Source organism: Chenopodium album, chromosome 10 (assembly GCF_948465745.1).
Source record: "Chenopodium album chromosome 10, dcCheAlbu1.1, whole genome shotgun sequence".
Classification (NCBI taxonomy): domain Eukaryota; kingdom Viridiplantae; phylum Streptophyta; class Magnoliopsida; order Caryophyllales; family Amaranthaceae; genus Chenopodium; species Chenopodium album.
In genome coordinates, this window is record NC_137843.1 from 14284466 (window position 1) to 14305627 (window position 21162).

At 35.2% G+C, this 21162-nt stretch overlaps 1 protein-coding gene and 1 pseudogene across 2 annotated transcripts; one reads left to right on the forward strand and one right to left on the reverse strand.

The window, feature by feature from the left end:
• Nucleotides 1–1961: 1961 nt before the first annotated feature.
• Nucleotides 1962–5366, forward strand: LOC145564899 (putative disease resistance protein RGA3). The gene is made up of 2 exons (XM_081625062.1): nucleotides 1962–2113; nucleotides 3139–5366. Exon 2 carries the CDS (start codon nucleotides 3174–3176, stop codon nucleotides 5364–5366), a length of 2193 nt encoding a protein of 730 aa, XP_081481188.1. The 5' UTR covers nucleotides 1962–2113; nucleotides 3139–3173.
• A 4597-nt stretch (nucleotides 5367–9963) lies between these two features.
• On the reverse strand, nucleotides 9964–20242 carry LOC145564900 (uncharacterized; annotated as a pseudogene). The gene is made up of 13 exons (XR_014094925.1): nucleotides 20138–20242; nucleotides 19295–19391; nucleotides 18663–18780; nucleotides 18359–18440; nucleotides 18213–18283; nucleotides 18069–18110; nucleotides 14888–15012; nucleotides 12330–12429; nucleotides 12139–12208; nucleotides 11874–12058; nucleotides 11688–11793; nucleotides 10369–10455; nucleotides 9964–10130 (listed from the first exon to the last, which is right to left on the reverse strand). The product of XR_014094925.1 is annotated as an uncharacterized LOC145564900 (transcript).
• Nucleotides 20243–21162: the final 920 nt, after the last annotated feature.

The window sequence follows — 21162 nt, forward strand, 5'->3', positions numbered from 1 at the left end:
TACCATGCAAGTTAAACTCCATTCTCAACTTCAAAAAGTCCCATTGAATTGGACCCAACAGTCTTAACCATTGAATACCCAACACCATATCACAACTGCCCAAGGGAATCAAAAGGACATCTGTCTCAAATGTATGGCCTTGCATTTCCCAAGCAAACCCTTTACACCCTAGCTTACATGGAATATTGTTCCCATCAGCCACTGATATTGTTTGCAAAGGGATATTATCCAGTGTACACCCTAATTTTTGTGCCACATTTACATCAACAAAATTATGTGTACTGCCAGAATCAATTAAAATATGCAAATCCTTGCCATTAAGCCTTCCCAAAACTCTCATAGTCTGAAAGGAATGATTACCAGCAAGTGCGTTCATAGAAATCCTAGGTTCAGAAACAGATTCATCAACCAACTCCAAATCTTCTATCTCCTCATCATATTCTTGGATGCAGGAATTTCTACTGTGAACAACTGAGGCTTCTTAAACTGACACTGATGATCCCTAGAATAAGGTTGGTCACAGTAATAGCATAGGCCTTTAGCTATTTTCTCCTGTCTGACATCAGCAGGAATGTGTCTGTAATTTCTAGAGTTGTGAGGTGTTTGAGTCAAAGCAGGAAAGGAAGATCTAGATTTTGGTGTAGGTAAGAGTGGGGGTAATGTGTTTGGGTTAATTGGGGTTAAGGGTGTCGTGGTTGAGGTTTGAGTTTTTGTAGGATAGGTGTTTGGTTTATTATGTTTGAAGCTGGAAAAAGAAGTACAACTCAATGACTGCTCCTGCAATCTAGCATATTCCACAGCCTGAGTAATTGTTAGAGGTTTAAAGGCCTTAACAAATGGCTTAACAGCAGGTCTAAGGCCACCCACAAAACTTTCCAAAAAATATGAATCAGGTAATATATGATTATTCATCAATAAAACTGATCTCAACTTCTCAAATTCATCTATATAATCTTCAATTGAACCAGTTTGTTGCAATCGATTAAATTGCTCCACCACATCCAAAGCAGAATCATCCTTAAATCGAGCATACAAATCAACTACAAAATCATTCCAATCAACAACAACAGATCTCCTAATCGACAAGTAATTCATGACCCAATTCTCAGCCTTATCAATCATATTCAAAGAAGCTAAATCGACCTTTTGATCATCAGCGATTTTACAAAGTGTAAAATATTTGCAACATTTTTTGACCCAAATACGAGGATTCATTCCATTAAACTTCGGAAACTCAAGTTTAGGGTTCATACCTAAGGTCCTGGTTGGATTGGACCTGTTCAAGCTTCCATTAAAAGAGGTAGGAGAAGAAGGCTCTGAATTCGAAGGAATTGAATTCGAAGGAGTTGAAACCTTCTCAGCTTGTAAGGTTTGCATCATCTTCAACATCTCCTCGAATTTCTGTTCGATTTTGGAATTTTGATCATCCAATCGTTGTTCTAAGGTTTTGAGCTGAGCTTCCATGGCTGCCACTCTTCTCGTAACAGGCGGAGGCGCCAGAATCTCTTACTGAAGAAACAGCAAGTTCGGCTCTGATACCAATGATAGAGGAGTGAGCTTGAAGCTCCTCCAATGGCGAATTTCTGGGTTAAGAGAGAGAAAGAAGAGAGAGAAAGAGAAGAAGAGAAATGAATTTGGGGAAAGAAGATCGATTTCATTTATATCCTCCAACTACTTTTATTACAGTATTTATAAACTAGTGGGAAATGACGTGTAATCCACTAACAAACTTCCACTAACAATTCATGTTAACTAACTAATAACAAACTTAAGCACTAATAATAACTTTCTTGCTTATTTTTTTGTTATTTCTCAGCAATAATACTGTATCAGATATTGATGTTAATTTTATAAAAAACAACAAATTCTCATTCCTAATACCAACCTCCATTATCTTAAATTCCACTCCCACCTAACCAATGTTCCGGTCAACTCCTTAGGGAGAGTACAGTGAAAGTAGAGAATGAGCAAATTCTTACTCATTTATTCCACTCCGTTGTTGAATGTGAGTAGATTTAAACTGAGAAAGATCTGAGGAAGTCCCAAATCGTTCTTATTTCTCAATCAGCCTTCCCTTCACCAGCTCGGATAGGTCGTGAATCTCTTCAGTTAGGTATGTATTACTTCTGCAAATCCCCAATCTGTTGAATTTTTATTTATTTTTTTCCTTTTTATGGGATATATTAGCTAAGCTATAGATGCAGACAAATTGTTTCAATTACTAGTATTAATTTTGTAATCGAAAATATTCCTGCTGTTTAATATACAGGTAAGAGAAAAACTCCATACCCAATGGAAGGAAATCAGGACTAGATGTTACTTCTCCATTTCTCAAACATAGCTTCTTTTAGCTTAGTTCTTTTACTACCCAAGAAAAATAGATACTTTGTTTTGTAGCTGATTTGAATGCGTAAATGGTGGGTAGAAACTGGAAACTGGAAAATGAAATAGAATTGTACGAGGAGTACTGTGATAGAGTATAAAACATATTACTAGTCTCGAGACTCTCAACCATTAGCTTAAGCTTTTGGTTGAGATGGTCCTTAACATTGTATCAAGGGCCAACATGTTACATGTTACATGTTACAAAGGTTACGGGTTTAGTATAAAACATATTCCTAGGTCTTTACCATCAGGTTAACCTTTTGGTTCAGAGGGTCCGTTTACAATTGTGACAAGCTTTTAAGAGATGAAGGCAGTTTTACCCGATTGCCCAACATTTGCCATTTTATTGCAAGTATAAATCACAAAAATTAGTCAAATTAGGTTGGGTAAATAGTGTCAAATATGTTTTTTTGTTTCCAATCTTTACTTGAAGATAATGATACTATAAGAGAAGGGTCTTCTATCTTCTTTGTTCTAATCTCTACATTGGTTCTTGGCCAAGCCGCTTAATTGTTGTCGGTTACTTTCCTAACCCAAATTCGATCATTGCTGTGATCATTGATACTCCATTGAAAGTTCAATTTTTTTTTTTTTTCATCTTTCTATATAGCTTGAAGATTTTACATGACCGGTAAGATTTATAAATCATTATACAACATCCCTTGTAGTGTATGCAAGCTTTTAAGGATTTTACAAAACTCCGAATAACAAACTGTTTACCAATATTAATGTTTCCTTAATTGCTATTTTCAGGAAGGCTTTGAGGCAAAAGGAAATCTTATCTAATAATGGGTGATTTAATTCTTTCTGCCTTTGCGTCAGAGGTATTCAAGAAATTATGGGATCCGGTTTTTAATGTCATTGGTGATGAGGTCCAAAAGGTGACAGACATGGATTTGGCATTGAGAAAACTAGAAGTATGTACAGAAGAAGCCCTAGACCTGCTGCATAAAGTAGACTCCAGCCATAGACAAGAAGCAGACAAATTAGCTTACTATTGTCATGAAGCAGATGATCTTATTGAAGAGATTGAGCATGAGATCAGAAAGCTGAAACCATCAGTATCATCCAGCAGCTCATTGTGTCATATTATGCTATCACTTAAAAACTGGATCAAGCCTCATAAAATAAATGAGTTGCAGAAGAAAATGGCTGGAATAATAGATAATTTGAAGGAACATGTGAACTCAAATCAACAAATTCAACCACCTTCGGATTCTGTTAGTAACTCCAACAAACATCTCCAGTTGATAGGGAGGGAACCAGACGTCCAAGTCATAATTGAAGAGTTAACCCAGTGGGAGAAGTATGGTTCTAATGGAGTTTCTATTGTAGGCATGAGAGGAATTGGAAAGACAGCACTTGCCGATTACATCCTCAATCACAAGGATGTACAAGCCAAGTTCCCTCTTATATTACGAGCTTCCATGTCTGGCAACAATTTCTGTGAGGAAGACATGATTTCTAGGCTTGTTGTGGTCTATTCTCAAGAGAGGCTCAATTCTAGGAAGAGGGTCAAACTCGAAAACTATGAGATTCATCTCCTAAACTGTGATAAGTGGTTAATTATGCTGGACAATCTTGGAGAAGTTCCCTCAACTGTTTGGCGTGACTTTCAAACTTCTTATCTAACAACTGGGAGAAAGCTTCTCATCACCACTCTCAGTCCTAGAGTTGGAAGAATGGCTCGAACTACTGTCCATTATTTAAAGCCCTTGTCAGAGACACATTGTCAAGACCTGATCCGTCATGAGTTTATGCTTTCTCGCAACTCTTTCGTACCTTGGCCTTCTATGAGCAGTGACTTGGCTAGTAAATGTTACGGTTTGCCATTAATTGCCCAATTCTTGGTTTGGTCATTGCCAGGCATTGGGGAGGAGAATCAAAGGTTCCTTCATGAAGACTTGTGGAGTTGGCCAGGATTTGTAAAAGAAATTCTGCCGATTTTAAAATCAAGCTTCATGGGTCTTGAATCAAAAGTAAGGTGGTGTTTTTTTTCTCTCTCCTTGTTCCCCCACGACTATGCTTTTTGCAGGGAGGATTTGATTCATTTATGGATTGGTGAACGGCTAGTTCTACCTCATGCTCTGAGATTTGAGAATAACGGGCAGACAATTTTCAATGAATTACTGGAAAGATCTATCATTCAACCACAAGCTATTGACAGCCATGGTTTGATGAGGTATGAAATCCATAAAATTTCTCATGACTTTGCCCATATTCCTGGTTCTAAAACATTTGTCCGCATGGATGCTGAATGCCCTTCTAGTCCTTATCAGCGGTATAAGTACACATGTCATTTATCCTTGTCTTGCAATAAGCAACTCCAGCGTTGGGATGAAATAGGGGAGCAACTTGGGCGCTTAAGGACATTGCTTTTGTTACCTAATCACCAACAAAGTGGGAAAATAAGCCATCTTCCTGATGATTTTTTCAAGAAAGTGTCGAAACTTAGAGTACTAGCCTTAAATAAAACCAACATCACTGACCTTCCAAGATCTATATATAAGTTGAGGCACCTTCGCTTTCTAGACATTTCAGACACAAATATAAAAAAATTACCTGAGAAGTTTGCTAACCTATCCACCCTACAAATTCTTAAGCTAAAAGTTGGCCCTGAAATTCCAAAATTACCCATGAACTTCAGCATGTTAACTAACCTTTCGTTTGTTGATTGGAATGGATGTCATATACAAAAAATGGAAGCTATGCTACGCAATATTGGGAACCTTGTCAACCTCCAGACTCTTCCCGTATTCATTATAGGTAGCAAGAAGGGATATCGTATTTCAGAGCTGAAGAGTATGAATTATATCCAAGGATCAATCAAGATAATTAATCTGCAAAATGTCACTGATGAGGCAGAGGCTAGAGAAGCCATGTTATCTCATAAATCATTTCTTCGAAGGCTGGAATTCATATGGACAAAAAAAGCCTCAAATGCATGCAGAAGCAGTTCTCTCAGGCCTTCAACCTCATAACCAATTGAATGAATTGAAGTTAGTAGGTTACAGTGCTCCCTCATTTCCGCAATGGCTTTCTAATAGTGTCACCAAGCTTCATAAACTCGAGTTAGTGCAATGTCAATTTTGCTGCAACATACCTGCGGTTGGACAACTTCCATATCTTAAGACCCTTCATCTTGAAAAATTTAATTCTTTAGTAAATTTGAGCCCGAGTTTCTGTGGAGCACCAATAAATGGTTTTGGCTGTTTTCGCTCACTTGAATCACTGGTATTGCATAACATGGTGGAGCTTCAAGAATTTGAAGGATTGGAAGCCAATATACCTTGCCTTCACGAGCTTAAGGTCATGAACTGCCCGAAGTTAAAGAGCTTGCCTTCCCTTTACCATCTTATTTCACTTGTTGATTTAGAATTCAAGGGATGCAATTCTTTGAACTCGATACCAGAGTTGCCAACATCATTAAAGTCATTGACCATTAGAGATTGTGATTTGGTGAAAAGCAGATGTCTAGATGGAGGTGAAGATTGGTCAATGATTAAAAATATTTTGGAGGTATTAGTTGATGGTGTTAAAATCCTAACATTGGCTTGTGAACATATTCCTTCTCCAAACGCGGAAAGTCATAACACATATCTCCAGGTATGGACTGAACTTTTCATAGATTAATGAATAAAATGTGCAAAACTGTTTATGATTTTGTTTACAATTGTGTTAGGTCATCTCACTATAACAAGCATTTACAATTGGTTTGGCTTAAGAGAATAAAATTTTCAACTTCTTTTGTATGAACACATATAAATCTATCTTCACGGTAACAACACTTATTTTCATTGTTGCAATTCTTGCAAAGTTATTTGTGAGAATTTAGTTTCAATATAGAAATATATATTAGTTTGAAATTATATGTTTTTGTTATTTTGTTTGAACTATCTTGTCAAAAAAGAAAAATAAAAAAAATAAAAAAAAATTGAAAAAAATAAATAAATAAAACAAATAGCCTTTCTTTTGCTGTGTTAATAATGCATTTGAAAGGAGGGTGGGGGTGGGGGTGGGGGTGGGGGGGGGGGGTTGTGGTAAAGAATGAGTAGTGTGTAGACCTAGTAATTCTGACCAACTTGTGAACCAAAAACAACTCCAAATTGACCCAACATGAAAGTGTAGCTGACTTGATTTCGACCCGACCCAATTTGAACCCGAATTACGTGACTTGAACAAATCATATCCGAAATGACCCGAGCTAAAATTACCTTATACTAATACTTTGTATGAGTTCATTATTGTCATAATTAGTAAATAAAAAATACTCTAAACTATTGTTCTGTTAACTTATAATTTGTATCAGTTAATTTCAATAATAATCCAAGTCTAAACTATTGAGTGAGTTGAGAGTTTTGCTTTTGTTGGTACCAAAAGAATTGTGCTTTAATAACTTTTCTTCCTATGTACCTTTCTCTCATTTATAAACGTGGGACAAAATCTATTACAATATCGTAAAATTTCATTGTTGATTTAAATATAAATTTTACAATTTGTAAATCCATAAGGCAATAAATCCAAAAATAAGTAGTTTTATTTTAGTTTGAGTTAGCAAAATTAGTTTAAGCTCCCTCCGTTTTCTTTTGTTTGTGTCATTGGAATCCTAAGAGATTTTAATGAAAATGAAATATGGTAATTTATTGGTTTTTCTATACTTTAAAACAAAATCATGTAGGATCTTATTAGCTCTTATTGTTTCCAAATAGATATTAGATAGGACAAACATTTAAAGATAGAGAAGTAGTTTAAGTTGAAAAAAACAACTTTGAATCAATTAATACTAGTCAAAGAGAACATGTCATCTCTCTATATTTTTTTTAACAATTCTGGAATTGGAGATATGAATTGATAAGTTTTTACCAAAATGTTCCAGGGTTTCCAACACATTGTTCAAGGTGTTAAGTCAATAATTATTAACCAGCTGTTTTGAGGAACTACATCAATTTCAGGTGCTCCTCACATTGCCTTATGACTTCTGGTAATCTTCTAAAATAGACTTCTCCATTTCTTAAAATATTTCTAAAGCTCTTACTATCTCCTTTTCTTATTATGGGTGACAAAAGAATATTATATGTGTTATGTGAAATGGAAATTATGGAAGGGTATTATTTGTGAGACGCAAGTGTTCCGTTGTTGCACATAATAAAAAACGGAGGTAGTACTTTGCACGTTTATGTTGAAAATTGAATTTGTTTTTCTCTTTACCGGTGAAAATGATTTATACCATGTAGTACAATCTACACAAAAGCTTTAAAAGACCAAGAAAGAATTGGTGTTGTTGGTTTTGAATTCCTCTTGTAATGTTAGAAACATAAGGTTGAAACCTCCTAATAGATTGGGGTGAGAATACCTCGCCCTTCCCTCTCAAAAGCATACTAAGAAAATGTGAGGGCTAGGGTTCATATGCTCATCTACCTTAAGGTGTTTTCAACTATGTTATTTAACTTTCTGGCCTCCCAAAATACTTTCCTTGTTGGAATTAAGCTGCATGGCCCGTTTCTAGGCATGTCTCCTCTTGAAAACCTGGTAAGTAAAAGGACATCACAAACTAAAAGACAATGCATTCTAAAACAAAGGTCTATGTCTTCAATATTAAAGTAATAGAAATAGAAGGAAGAAGCCTTATTTCTAAAAACGAGAAACAGTGGGTTAGAAGGTTTGTTATAAAATTGGGTTTTATGGTTTCGTTGATGAAACTAGAATTCACGGTGAACTCTAATGTTGCCAACAAGTAGTGATAAAAAAAAAGAATGTTGTTGGTAAAGTTGAAGTTTGGGTGAGAGTTTTCTCAGGTTTGTATCTTTGGTATTGTTGGACATCCTTCTTGGTAAGAAGGTCTTTATCCTCTTGATCCATAAAGTTAAAGTTCTTTATTTTGGGCTTGAATTGTGGTTTTTCTTACTTTCCTATAGAGTAAGTACCACTTCTTCTTTCAAATTTTTCTTAAGATAAACTTTCTGTACTTGTATAGCATTTTGGATTGAGCGATGAAGTCTTTTCAGTTATGTTTAGTCATTTTCAAAAAAGTAAATTCTTCGTAGTCCTATGTTCTCCCTTGTGGGTTTATTTGAGGTTGCTTCCTTTGGACAAACTGTTAGCGGTTAAAAGTGGGGTGTAGTTTATAATTTTCAGGTGAGGTGTGGATTTGCTCAATCCTTTGTGTTATTTTATGTGTGAATCTCATTTTTGTTGGTATGGGCGTTACGAGTTGAAGTTATGGTTTTGTTTTGGATTTCAGTTTGACTGAATTTCAGGAAAAATTTGTTAGGGAGGTTAAAGGGTCTTCGAAGGGTGAAATTTGAGGTGCAATGCAACTCTTTTATCATGTTATGTATGATAGTTCAAAATGGATTTTAAGTTACCTGCTTACTTTTGATTGCACAAATTGAAAGGTTAGTAGAGTTCTAACTTTATTTAGTTTTCGTTTTAGCTTGTGGAAATTTTGGGTTCATAGCATGCCAAATAAGAGAGTTTTGATTGGGGTCGTTTGGTGTGTGTGTGTATATATATATATATATATATTATTATATATATATATATATATATATATATATATATATATATATATATATATAATTATTATTATTATTATTATTTTTACGAATAAATCAAGTATGGGGTAAGAAAAGAATCATTTAAATCTTACCTTTTTCATGAAAATAAATCACTTAAATCTAACTTCCTTTTTTTGTTTGAGGAGGAGAAGGGTAATTGTTATCTTAGATTTTATAGAGCTAATAAAGCAATGAATGTGAGAAAATAAATAATTAAAAAAAATAGTAGTGAGTTTGAATAGGGATCATGGAGGGAGTATTGATTGTTTCATACATGTATAGGTAAGTATAGCAATCATGTAAATTATATTTTTAATTTTAACTAAGTGCATTTTCGGTTTTCCTTTTAGTATCTCTTTAAATTCGAATGATTTACTCTGTAAAAAGTTTTATGGAGTAAATTTTAGAAACTGACGTGATTTAACAATTATTTATTTTAGATTTATAGGGCAATATAGGGAGTTCAGAAGTTGGACAACTTTTCATCCCCCTCCCCTGGACTTGCATAATAAAGTAAGATCTAACAAATACTTTTCTTTCGTTGCAGGTGCAATTGGTGACGCCTTGGTCTTGAATTATAATTCTCCTCTAGTATTAAAATCCTATTGTCTGCGGAGCCCTTTAAATCAGTATTTATGTCCATAATAACTCTTATAATTTAAATATAGAAAATCATGGGAATTTAGATAATTGAGGTTTTGTTTGATTGACCACAAAATATAAATTCATGGAAATTATTAATTCCCACAAAACATGGGAATTAAATTATCAGGTACCCCCTTGGTAACTTGAAATTCTCATGATTTGCAAATTCCTCCATGAATAACAAACAACTTTCAACAAACAATGTGGGAAGTTAATTCCCGTAATTTGTCAATTTCTATGGAAAGTTATTTCCCTTGTCAACCAAACGACTCCATATTCTTACAAAATTTGTCCAAAACAATTACTGCGTACACATTTCAAATTCTTTCACAGCAAAGACCCATTTCAAAAATTCAACAAATTTGAATACACAGACATTTTTAACCTCGTATGTCAAGTACATTTCCCTACCTAACAGACATGTTGCCCCTTGTATATGCGTTATTGAGCACCAGACTCACTCGTACAAATCTTAGTCCCACTTAGTATATATCCACCAAATGCATTCATCTGCATATGAGGATGAGTTCTTGATGGAAGTACCTGCATCATGTCGACAATTGATTTCATTAAGTCCTGCTGATACGTTCTATAAGATATAAAGAATACTTGTTTTTCCTCCCTCTATCATAATAATTTTATTCTTTTTACAAGCCCTCTATCAAAATATAAATTACATACGGAATACAACATTTCCAATCCTTTAATTTTATTTTTTTGACGTGATCTAATTACATGTTTCAATTTAGAAAAAGAAACTAATTCAAAAAAGGATTGTAACCTGATATTCTCGGAGCCAAGATTCTGAAATTTGCAATCCAATTGCTAGTTTCTCGCTTTGTAAATTGTGCGTGCATTCTGCAAGTGGCTGCATCCAGAAATGAAACGTGTGAATTTTTTTTTTTGCCATGCGACAATGTTCCATGCAAGTGCAAAGCTTTACTAAATATGTAGTATAAACTCGCAAATAATTGAATTGACAAAAGGGGAAAAGCTATCTACAAGATAATATTGCAGTCTAAATCATGTACAAAACTTCTTGTATGAGCAAATGATTCACTATCTTTGAACATGCTTTAACAATGAAAGCTATTCTGAATTTCTGACATCATATTCAACAACTGCAATGGATATCACATCACAATCATTTAAAAAAATATACAAATTTACCTCGACTTAAGAAAAAGGCATTCCAATAGCCAAGCTTATTTTCATGATACCTGAAAACTTTGCAAGAAGAAACTAGAGAGTTTTGAGATTCAAAGAAGACTTTTAAGATAATACGAAGTACATAATTTATTTAAAGCTTTAAGATAATAGTACCCGATGCTCCAGAGACAAAGCTTTTAGATTTAATTTATTTAAAGATCAAAACCTGTTTCCTTTACAAACAAGGCTTTGGTGTCTTCAGTGTATAAACTTTTAAGTAGCTCCTAGTCTTCGCGTGTTAAGGTTATAGCTGACTATCAAACCAGACCACATCAGGGATGTAAGATATGTTTACAGATGCAACAATTCTTTCAGTTCCATGGAACACTTAAAAAAAAAATCTTTATTATGACATAATTAGAAGCATTTACACCAGATAGTATGTTACTTCGTATTTGTATTGCGTTATTTGTCTGGGCAACTCACTGACTAGATCCGCTTTGGACGTCTCTATTGAAACTCTATAAGATAATGCGGTTCCCTTTTTTTAATTGTTAACCATGGCTGAAACTTTTTCAACTTTTTGAAGTGCATAAACCCTCAGCAAATTTTATGTCACATCAACCATTTTCATTCATCCACATATGTATGCATCTACAAGGGAATCAAATTCTCCCACATGCTTAAACCAGTGGCTCACAGATACTATAATATTTTTTACCATATGAAACTCTTTTTAAAAAAAATATTCTCTTAGCATTCCATCCTAAATCCTAATTCAGATATAGAATATGTATTGCAACTACAAGTATGAGCATGAACTTTCCAAAAGAAAAAATGGAGAAGCAGGTCACATCTCATCAATTTGCATATATAGTGGAGTCATAAAATGCACATGCAACAGTAAGAATATATTTGCAACATGAGACATAAGATTTAATTGCAGGAGACCTGGAGATATTGGTGATAAATTGCAAAAGAGGCTGAGTATGATAAATGAGGTAGTAGCTTTTGCAATATGCCCCATACATCCTGCTCAGGTGCTGCAATTATTAAGCTGCAAAGATCCAAATACAGATATGTAAATTCCTTATGTTTTAAATGACAAAATAATGACTAAGAGCAGTGTTAAAGTACCTAGAAAAACCCTTTTCTTTCCATGAATCAATAAGCTCTTCTGAAGCCACTTCTCCTGCTTTTATTGCTTTGCAAGTTGTGGGATCCCGTTTACCAGTTTTGTTGGAAGTGTCGACTGATGTCTTATTTTCCTCCAGGGAAACATCTTCTTCAATAACATCTAGTTGATTCCCTGAATCACTTGCCTGCAGATAAAGGTAGTAGATTAGCAAGGAATATATGCAGCTGGAAATAATGCTCTTGGCTTCTGAGCAGAAAAAATTACCATGTTCTCGTTTTGTAAGTGGCTTCCATTTTGACCAGGGCATAGATCATTGAGGCAACAACAAACAATACTGAATGTACATGGAATTTAATAAGGTTCAAAGTACTTGAAATGTGCGCATTAATATTACTTCTCAGTCACCCAGCAGAAGTACAACAAATATTTTGATAAAGAAATTACAGGTGTCAAACCAATTGCAATTGCAGGTGTCATTATAGAAATTGAAGATCCTAACTATTTCCAAGGAATGTGGCGTGACACCCAGATGCATGTTGCAAACACACCCCGTACCTGGTCAAAAAGATAATCACTTTAAGTAACAGCCAACTTACATGAAAAGAAACACATATTTTCTTTCCATTACAAATCCTTCTCCATAGTATAGATGTCGATTCATATATTCAAGTGACATTTTCTCATTGTTTGCCATCAATGGAGCCAAGAGGACAGCAAATCTACAATAACATCTCCAGAAAATCTTCACAGCAAAGATGATTTATAAAGGGTTCTTGGGTAGATAAAAGAAGATATGAACTAAAATTTGAAAATAGCACCAAACAATTCACTCCTTATATCCCTTCATGATCCATACAAACTCCTTTTTTGATTGACAGGAAATAAATATATTAAAAATAAAAACCTTCACACTTCTACCTTCTATAGTTCGTCAAGTGAATTTTTCCTTCTCTCTTCATCAAATCAACCCTTATCTCTCTATCAAGACACTTTCTCTTACCTTTATCTGTTCACTAAGCGCTACCAAAAATATTTATTCACTATCCTACCAAACTCGTATGTGAAAATCATTTCCACAAAGGATTAGGAGCTCTGTAATCTAGCACAAAGCAAGGATTAATTTACTCAAAACATAATTATTTCCACAAAAGATTAAGAAGACGAAACAAAAAAGTCAAAAAGCCCCACTCTTTAAGCCCGAGGATCAAATTTTCAACTCATCATCCAAACTTCTATATAGATGAACTAGCCTTTCTTTCTTTCTTTTTTTTTTTTATTTTTTATTTTTATTTTTTATTTTTTTATTTTTTTTATGCGTAGGCTTTATAAAGCAAAAATAAACCCTAATAAACATTTAAGGCCACTTGAAATTCTTCTTTATTTACAAATAGATTAACTAAGATGATCCATTAAACCATCAAAATGATCATACTAAAATCGAATCATTACCAAGTATAAATGGGGATGCTCTAATCCAATTTAAGCTCATGTAATAAGTGATGCTCATGCATCAGTTTAGAAATGGTTCGCAGGCAATCACTTAGTTATTCGGATAGGTGGTTTACTAAAAACAAAGAAAATGGGAGCTTTTAGGTGCAACTAATAGACAAATGAGAGCCTCAAGTGCTATGCTTTCAATAAAAAGATTCCCCTTTCTCAATAAGCTATAAGTTAATGTACACATGTTCTCTCTCAATCCCATACAGCAAGAGTTTTTTTTATCCCAATGAACCAACAAGCAAACGGTTTACTGCAACCAGGAAATACTGTCTGAGTTGTATTTATATAGTTTAGTGGTAAGTTTAACCATTAAAATCCATTCATATGCATGCATAAAGACTAAGAAAATAAGCAAGGTACACACATCCTCTCACACTGCTTAATAAGCATCTAGTACAACTTTTCTGGCAAATCATGGAATATTATTAAAATATAGCAGCGGTGTTTCGCTTTCATCATACAAGGTAACACAAAGGCTACAGAAGTACAGAGTCACTCTATTCTAAGAAAGTCCAGATAACACCTTATTACTTTATCCAAACTGGTGTGATAGTTTCTTATGCCATTTTCTTGTGTAGACTGAACTCTCTATGGGCTCCATTGCCCTAGCAATACTAAGGCCATAAAAAGTCAATGTATACTTAGAATCAAGAAATATGTTTTGCACTTTTGCGCAAGTGGATGAAAGATTGCAAAACAAAGAATTCTAGTTCAGTATGTCCCCAGAGAAGAGATAATTTCAAATTTACAAGAAACAAGGGTGACTAAGCTATCTGCATGAAGGAGCCATCCTGCCTAGAAAAGGGGAGATAGGTGCAACATCATCCCATCATTTCCAAACTCTAATCACCCTGATAACCAGAGCAGAGATAGAAGGAAAAGAAAGAAAAAAAAGTGTCCTCAAGATGATGAACCATTCATCTAAAGACTTAAAAAAGGACGAATGATACTGAATAATGAATTGCATGGATCCCAGTACACAGAAGCCTCAAAACAAGAGGCTTCAAAAACCTGAGAGGCTGGTTTCATTAGGGCCTAATTTATGTCGAGTAGACGAAGAGCTTAATCTACGAGATTCCGGATTGGAAGCGGGTCCGATATCCGATCTCCCACTGACGTAGGGTGCCACAAGGCACGACCAGTTCTTTCGCACAAATCAATGTCGTTCGTTCTCAATAATCCGTCATCTCTTAAACAGTTTCTAGCACGATAACTGGTACATCAGAGGTGCGTCCTTCCCGGTCCTCTCGTACTAGGGAAAGGTCCTCTCAATGCAGCCTCGAGAAAGCGCCTTTGCTCGAGGTAAGTTACTTACTTTGAGCTGGGGTCCCCGCCAGCTTTGGAGAAAAATGTGAGAGGATTTGGATGATTACCAGTCATTGGCTCATTAAAATGGCATCTACTTCCATGCTCAAGGAAACAGGATAGGGACAAAACGTGACAAGGTGCAAAACAAAACATCCATAAAATGCAGAAGAAATACAGAGTGGAAAGCAAATTACAATCAGAGTACCTCCTAAACGTTCTGACACAGCACCAGTAACAATCCCACCAACCATATTTACCACCAAGACATCTGAGTGTGCAGTAACATTGGCCATTGAAAGAAGAAGAGCTAGAGAATCTGATCGTAAGCAACTGTAAGTATGAGACAGGATGAGTTAATCTGAAAGATACCTCTTAACTCAAAAGACAAGATAACATAGAGGAGCCTGGATATTTATAAATAAATAAATAAAATTAATAATAAAATACTGAAAGCGACAAGTTCTAAACTATAACAAGCAACAAGTCTGTTGCATTTTCTGCTCCACTGCTACATGTCTCCCCCAAGGCCACCATACTGTTAGCCATGCTATGCATACATTTTGCCCATTAGCTTGAAAATCCTTTATTGCCTTCCATGATTCACTACTATGATTTCAAATAATATCCAACTCCAACACTGCCCCGATTTAAAGTCATCAACAAAATAATGACCTATATTACAGTAAGGTTAATGCCAAGATAAGTACCAAACTAACAAGATGTTTTGAATTCTCATCTGAAGCATTAAAATAAAAAAATTTAAGTGGTGTACGGATGTTTCCTTTTTTTTTTTTTTTTTTTTTGATCCAGTCATGTTTTTCAATTAGGCATAATACAATTAGAAATAACAGCTTCAGGGGCTTCCAAGAATATTCCTTATCTAAATACCTTATATTGATGCCAAAGGCACACCAATGTATAGGAAGACCTAAAAACCTAGCTCATAAAGTATTTCTAGTACCTCCTTATTTTTCTTTAATTAACCCCAAGAAACTATAAAATTCACCCCAAATGTGGCTGCCTATCCTTTACATTTGCTTGCAATTAATAGTAATGACTAGCTCAGAAGTTTAATTAAATCATTTCTGATTCATTGTGCATAGAAAAAATTAACAGCTCTCGGGGAAACTGTTAACTTCATGGGGAAAGGAAAAGCTAGTTTATCAATCCCAGTGCCAGGTTTGATAGCTAAAGTGTTAGTGCACACCACTAACCAACACTACTACAATCACAACATCACAAACTTTATGTGATAAGTGACAAGCTCACTAGCTCAGCAAACAAAGAATAACGGGGTAAACCCAAAGGAAATGAGACATAAGAATGGAAGCAAAGGATACACAAGAGGGAAAAAAAAAAGGAATGATGAAAGTGAAGTAAGTCTTCAAATACCTCCTCATTCAAAGTTAGAGACAAGAGAATGGAAAAGATCAAAGATGAATGAATGAGTGAAAGTATTATATTCAAAGGGGAACAAAGCTAGATAACTAGAGTATACTAAGTTCCTCATCAATATTTTGTGTGCCCTTGTCCATTTTATATTTAAAAATAAGAAAAATAGTATAAAAATCATCTGTCATAAGATGTATGAAACAAAGAGGACAAGTTGTTTGCTAAACTGAACTATAATTCTTAACCCAGTTTTCTAAACAACTCTGAATGGGTGATTCCTAGCTTTCTTATAAGATGTTTTCCTAGCTTTTGTTAAACTTTCCAAGGCTTTAGATTCCATTATTATGTTTACATCAATCCAGTGTTCCCCTGGGAAACAGTGTAAATTCAAAGCTCTATTGGGAGCAAAACTAGTGAAAATCCAAAAGCTTCATATCAAGTGATGTCTTGCTTTAAGCCCTTAATGCATATTAGTCGTTAAAACTTTATAGATATTGTGTCGTCACATATATTTTAACACCCAAACTCACTAGACGCTATCAAGCCCCAATCACACATACTCCATCACCAATATATAAGAGTGCCCTCGATACACCCGCTAGTGTTGCTTTGTTGCTCACAAGCCATGTTTCCACACAAAGCTTGCAACCTTCCCGACAAATAGGCAAGAGCACACGGCACGATCTGGTGTCAAAGCACTCACACTTAGACTATAAAGAAGCTAAATAAGTGACTTTGTTTCATAATAATTGAAAAGATAAAGTGATCTCAACTCCTCTCCAGCCTCCCACACCACATGATTGCCATATAAGCATTCAGACATGACAATTGCTTCTCCTTAGACTTACCAACCCCTTGAAATCTAATCCGTAGCCAGTCCACAACCTCTAAAAAGATATCCAAGATTCCTTGCATAGCCAATAACCTCCTCTAGAGGAATCCTGCCATGTCACAATGTAGAAACACATATGAACAACACTCACTAACCGCTCGACAAAGGATACAAAAATATGGCTTACTAACCAAACAACTTTTGAAACAAGTCCATATTATTAATCCAGCTCGACAAATGATACAAAAATCCAGGTATCTAACCAAATAGCTTCTAAAGCAAGTCAATAGTATTAATCCTATCCAACGCCAAAATCCACACAAAGCCCTCACTTTAAGAAGAATGCTCACCTTCCCAATAGTTTGATGCTAGAAAGCTAGAAACTAGGGGAATTAAGTCAAACAACAAAGAGACGATTTGAAAGTAAAACGCTCAGACAAGTCCCCTATCCACACCCTCTTTGATGCTTAAGCAAACTCTGTCAAGTCCGACGAGTTTTTGACCATTGCTGCTACCCAAGTTTTTCGAGTTAGGGTTTTCTTCAAATAATGGATTTTGATAGTTAGGGTTTTTCTCCCACATTGGGGATTCGATTTATGGTTGAAGTAAAGACAATCTATGCATATAACTAAAGTACCTTGCCAAATAGCCTCGATTATTGTACTCCACAAGCCCACAGACATTTATTTTGAAAAGTTTGATTTTTTCCGAAAATTCAAAAGAACATGTACCCAGGCATGCTTCATACCACACAACGTCAAAGGCGCTCTGCTTTACGCCATGAAAAAAGCGGCAAGAGCGAGGTTTCTAGAATGTTTGGGTCTGGGAAGGTGGATGCGCTATGGCTCGCGCCTTGGGCACGCTTTTTAAAACTATAATCTAGGAGTAAAAAAACATTGACTGCTTCTCAATATTCGGCCACAGAAAATTTTGACAATTGTAAGGGAAAGAAATTTAATACATCATAATTCAGACCAAAGAAAGGATGCACAACACACGATTTGAGATGCACCATAAAGATAGGATAGTAATACGGGTTTAACTGATAATGCTCCAACAAGCACAAATTTATAATTGCCAGATGACTTGTTAGCACATAGTAAAGCATGGAGTAAAAAACTGCTCATAATAAAGCGAAAAGAAGGTAAAATAATGACATTACCCAATTCTAGCAGGATATTTCCTGAAGTATGCATCACATATGCTGAAAGCAAAAAACCAGGACAGACTTATAACTTAAACATTGAAAGACCTAAAATAAACATCTCTGACATGTAGATCAAAGTAGCACAACTTTGATGCCTACCTTCTAACAAAAGGACGCCTAACAAGTACCTTGGGAGCATATTTTTTTAGCTTACGAAGCCTATACTTCTCCTGCAATTGACAAATAATCAACACGCTAATCTTGGGAACATTCTTCTTTTATAATTTTGATATTCGTAAAAGAACCTGTGAGAAAGATGTCTTATTCTCAAAAGTTGTGCTATTGGCAATCAAAGCTTCTACAATCTGTTCACCTGTTGCACCTTGTCTGTACCAGATCAATGATTTTGCAGACATCATCAGCATAATCAAAACTTAAGAGGGAAAACTGCTAGCAACTAGAAACTAATGATTGCTGACAACTCACTTATGTCGAAACTTTAAAACACCCATATCCAGAAACCTTTTTAAAGATCAAACAAGAAAGAACACTGAGGTTCTCTACTAAAATCAAATTTTCTTGGGTTAGAGAATAATGAAATCATCTAACCTTCGCATTTCATCTATGTCCTCTCCAGTAAGACTTTGAGCAGTGTTGTTATCAACTAGAGCTCTATTATCTCTCAATTCTTCACCTGTCACATTTTCTTCCTCTTGGACATTGTTACCTTGAATGATAAGAACAAAAGAAACGATGAGCCATTATCAAGAACGAAACTAGCAGATACGACTCATACAAGCTCCAACCGATAAAAGAAGCTCTTTGGTTGAATAATCAAAGTTATTTGGCATAATCATTTGATTTTCCGATAGCAAGACCCAAATCCCAGTGTCACGGTACGGTCTTACAACCACAAAGACAACAATCAATTCAACAGTTTCATACAAAGTTACAAACACAAGCCGCGATTAGAGTTGTCCATTTGATCAGAAAAAGAAACAAATATTTCAATAACAATCTTTCAAAGTCCTAAATTGATTAGAACTTCAAAAGCTATATAGTTACCATAATCCTAATTGAGGTTACAAATATACACCATGTAACTTTTGTTACAAATATTCACACATCAAGTTTCAGCACTAGCCTACGAAATCGATCACAGAACTTAATAAAAAATTCTAAGCCAATTCAAACAAATATATTTATGAAAAAACAACAGCATTAGAGCAAAGAAAAGATACCTCCTTCCTCTTCTGAAGGTACAACACGAGATAAATACGGCCCGTCTTTCCCATTTTCGACTTAAAACGATGAACCAAACGGCCAACCAACAATTGGCTGCAAATAAGGTTATGTGGAGTTTACTACACGGTATTTAAATGAAATACTATTGTGTAACCCGGACGTCGGGACGTTGCATCAAGTTGTTTACTTTAATTATTACTTGTAATTACTTCCTCCGTGTTTTTTTAAGTGTTATAGTTTGACCGGCACACATAGTTTTAGGCAATTTAATTGACTTAAATAAAATAAGAGGTAAGTGGGGTAGTTGGAGTATTAAAAAATTGTAAAAGAAAAATAGTGAGGTTAATAGTTTATTGAAAAATAATGAATGTAAGAGAAAAAATATAATAAAAAAGTAGTAGTGGGTTTGGGTGGGGACCATGAGAGGAGAAATATATAATATTTTAATATAGTTTTTTGTCAAAATAGAAAGTGTAACACTAATTAAATCACGGCCAGATTTGGTAAGTGTAACACTTAAAAAAACACGGAGGGAGTATATGTATTTGATATATATAATGTCTTTTTTTTTAGGGAAATTCTCTTTGTAAAAATCAAACTTTTTAATTTTCTTAATGGTAAACATTAAAAAAAATTTATTATCATTGATAAATCTAAATTATTGATTACTATTGATAAGTGTTATTTTAATGAAAATCCTTAACAATAGTTAGTTTTTTATTTTTCTAATAATTAAATTATTAAAAAAAATTTAGAAAAAAAAAAAAAAAAACCAAACCCCTCCGCCACCCAGCCTAGCCACCAACAGCCCCTCCCCCTGCCGGCGGCCAGGCCCCAACCTCCCCCATCCTCGGTCGGCGATGCTCGATCTCCCCCACACCCTTGGCTGCGACTTCCAACCTCATCGTCCTACCTTCTCTCTCCTCCATCTCGACACCTCCCATTTCCTCACCTAACACCCATCATCGTTCGCTAACCACCCTGAAATCGGCCCCCTTCCTCAACGACTCCCCTCCCCTTTTCACGCGGGCTGGAAACCTTAAACCCCACCCAAAACCAGTTTATAACCCAAACCCATTTTCTGGGTTTGGGTATTTTTTGGTGTTTCGATTCAATAGGAGGTTAGGGAGAGGGTTGGGCGCCAGCGGAGGGTCAGGTAGCTAGGCGGGTGGGTCCGGTGGCTAGGCGGGTGGGTCAGGTGGCTAAGCGGGTGGTTCAGGTAGCTACTAGCTAGGCAGGTGGGTGTTGTGGCTAGGCGGTTGGGTTAGGTGGGTAGGTGAGGTGGCTAGGGCGTGGGTCAGGTGGGTGGGTCAGGTTGGAAGGGGTTGACTTTTTATATTTTTTTAAAAGAAATTTTTTAAAAAAAAAAAACCTTACTATAGTTAAATATTTAGTTAAAATTTGTCATTAATGTAGTTAGCTTAATATAAAAAATTCAAGTTTACCAATGAAAATAAATTTTTTTAACGTTTACCACTAAGAAAATTAAAAAGTTCGAGTTTACTAAAGAGAATTTCCCTTTTTTTAATTAGACCTTGTGATTATCAATTATATACATTAAATTTCATGTTTAAAACATAGTTGATAGTTGGCTTAGATGGTTAGATAACTATCTTTCTTATAAGAGGTTGGGTATTTGAATTCCCTTATCATTATTTTTTGTTATGAAGCAATATTCAATGACGTGGCATAATGATTCAGGTTGATTGTGTAAGGATGATGTGGCATAATGAGAGATGGAGTAGGTGATGTGGCGTGGTTTACGTGGCATAGAGACGTTCTTAGTAACACCTTTTAATATATTAGTATAAATATAGATAGTACTATTAAGGTTATGCTTTTTCACCTTATTTCTACTAAACTG

What these genes read in the sequence shown, in the direction of transcription:
- LOC145564899 (XM_081625062.1), top strand. Translation starts at nt 3,174, where the DNA reads ATGGGTGATTTAATTCTTTCTGCCTTTGCGTCAGAGGTATTCAAGAAA.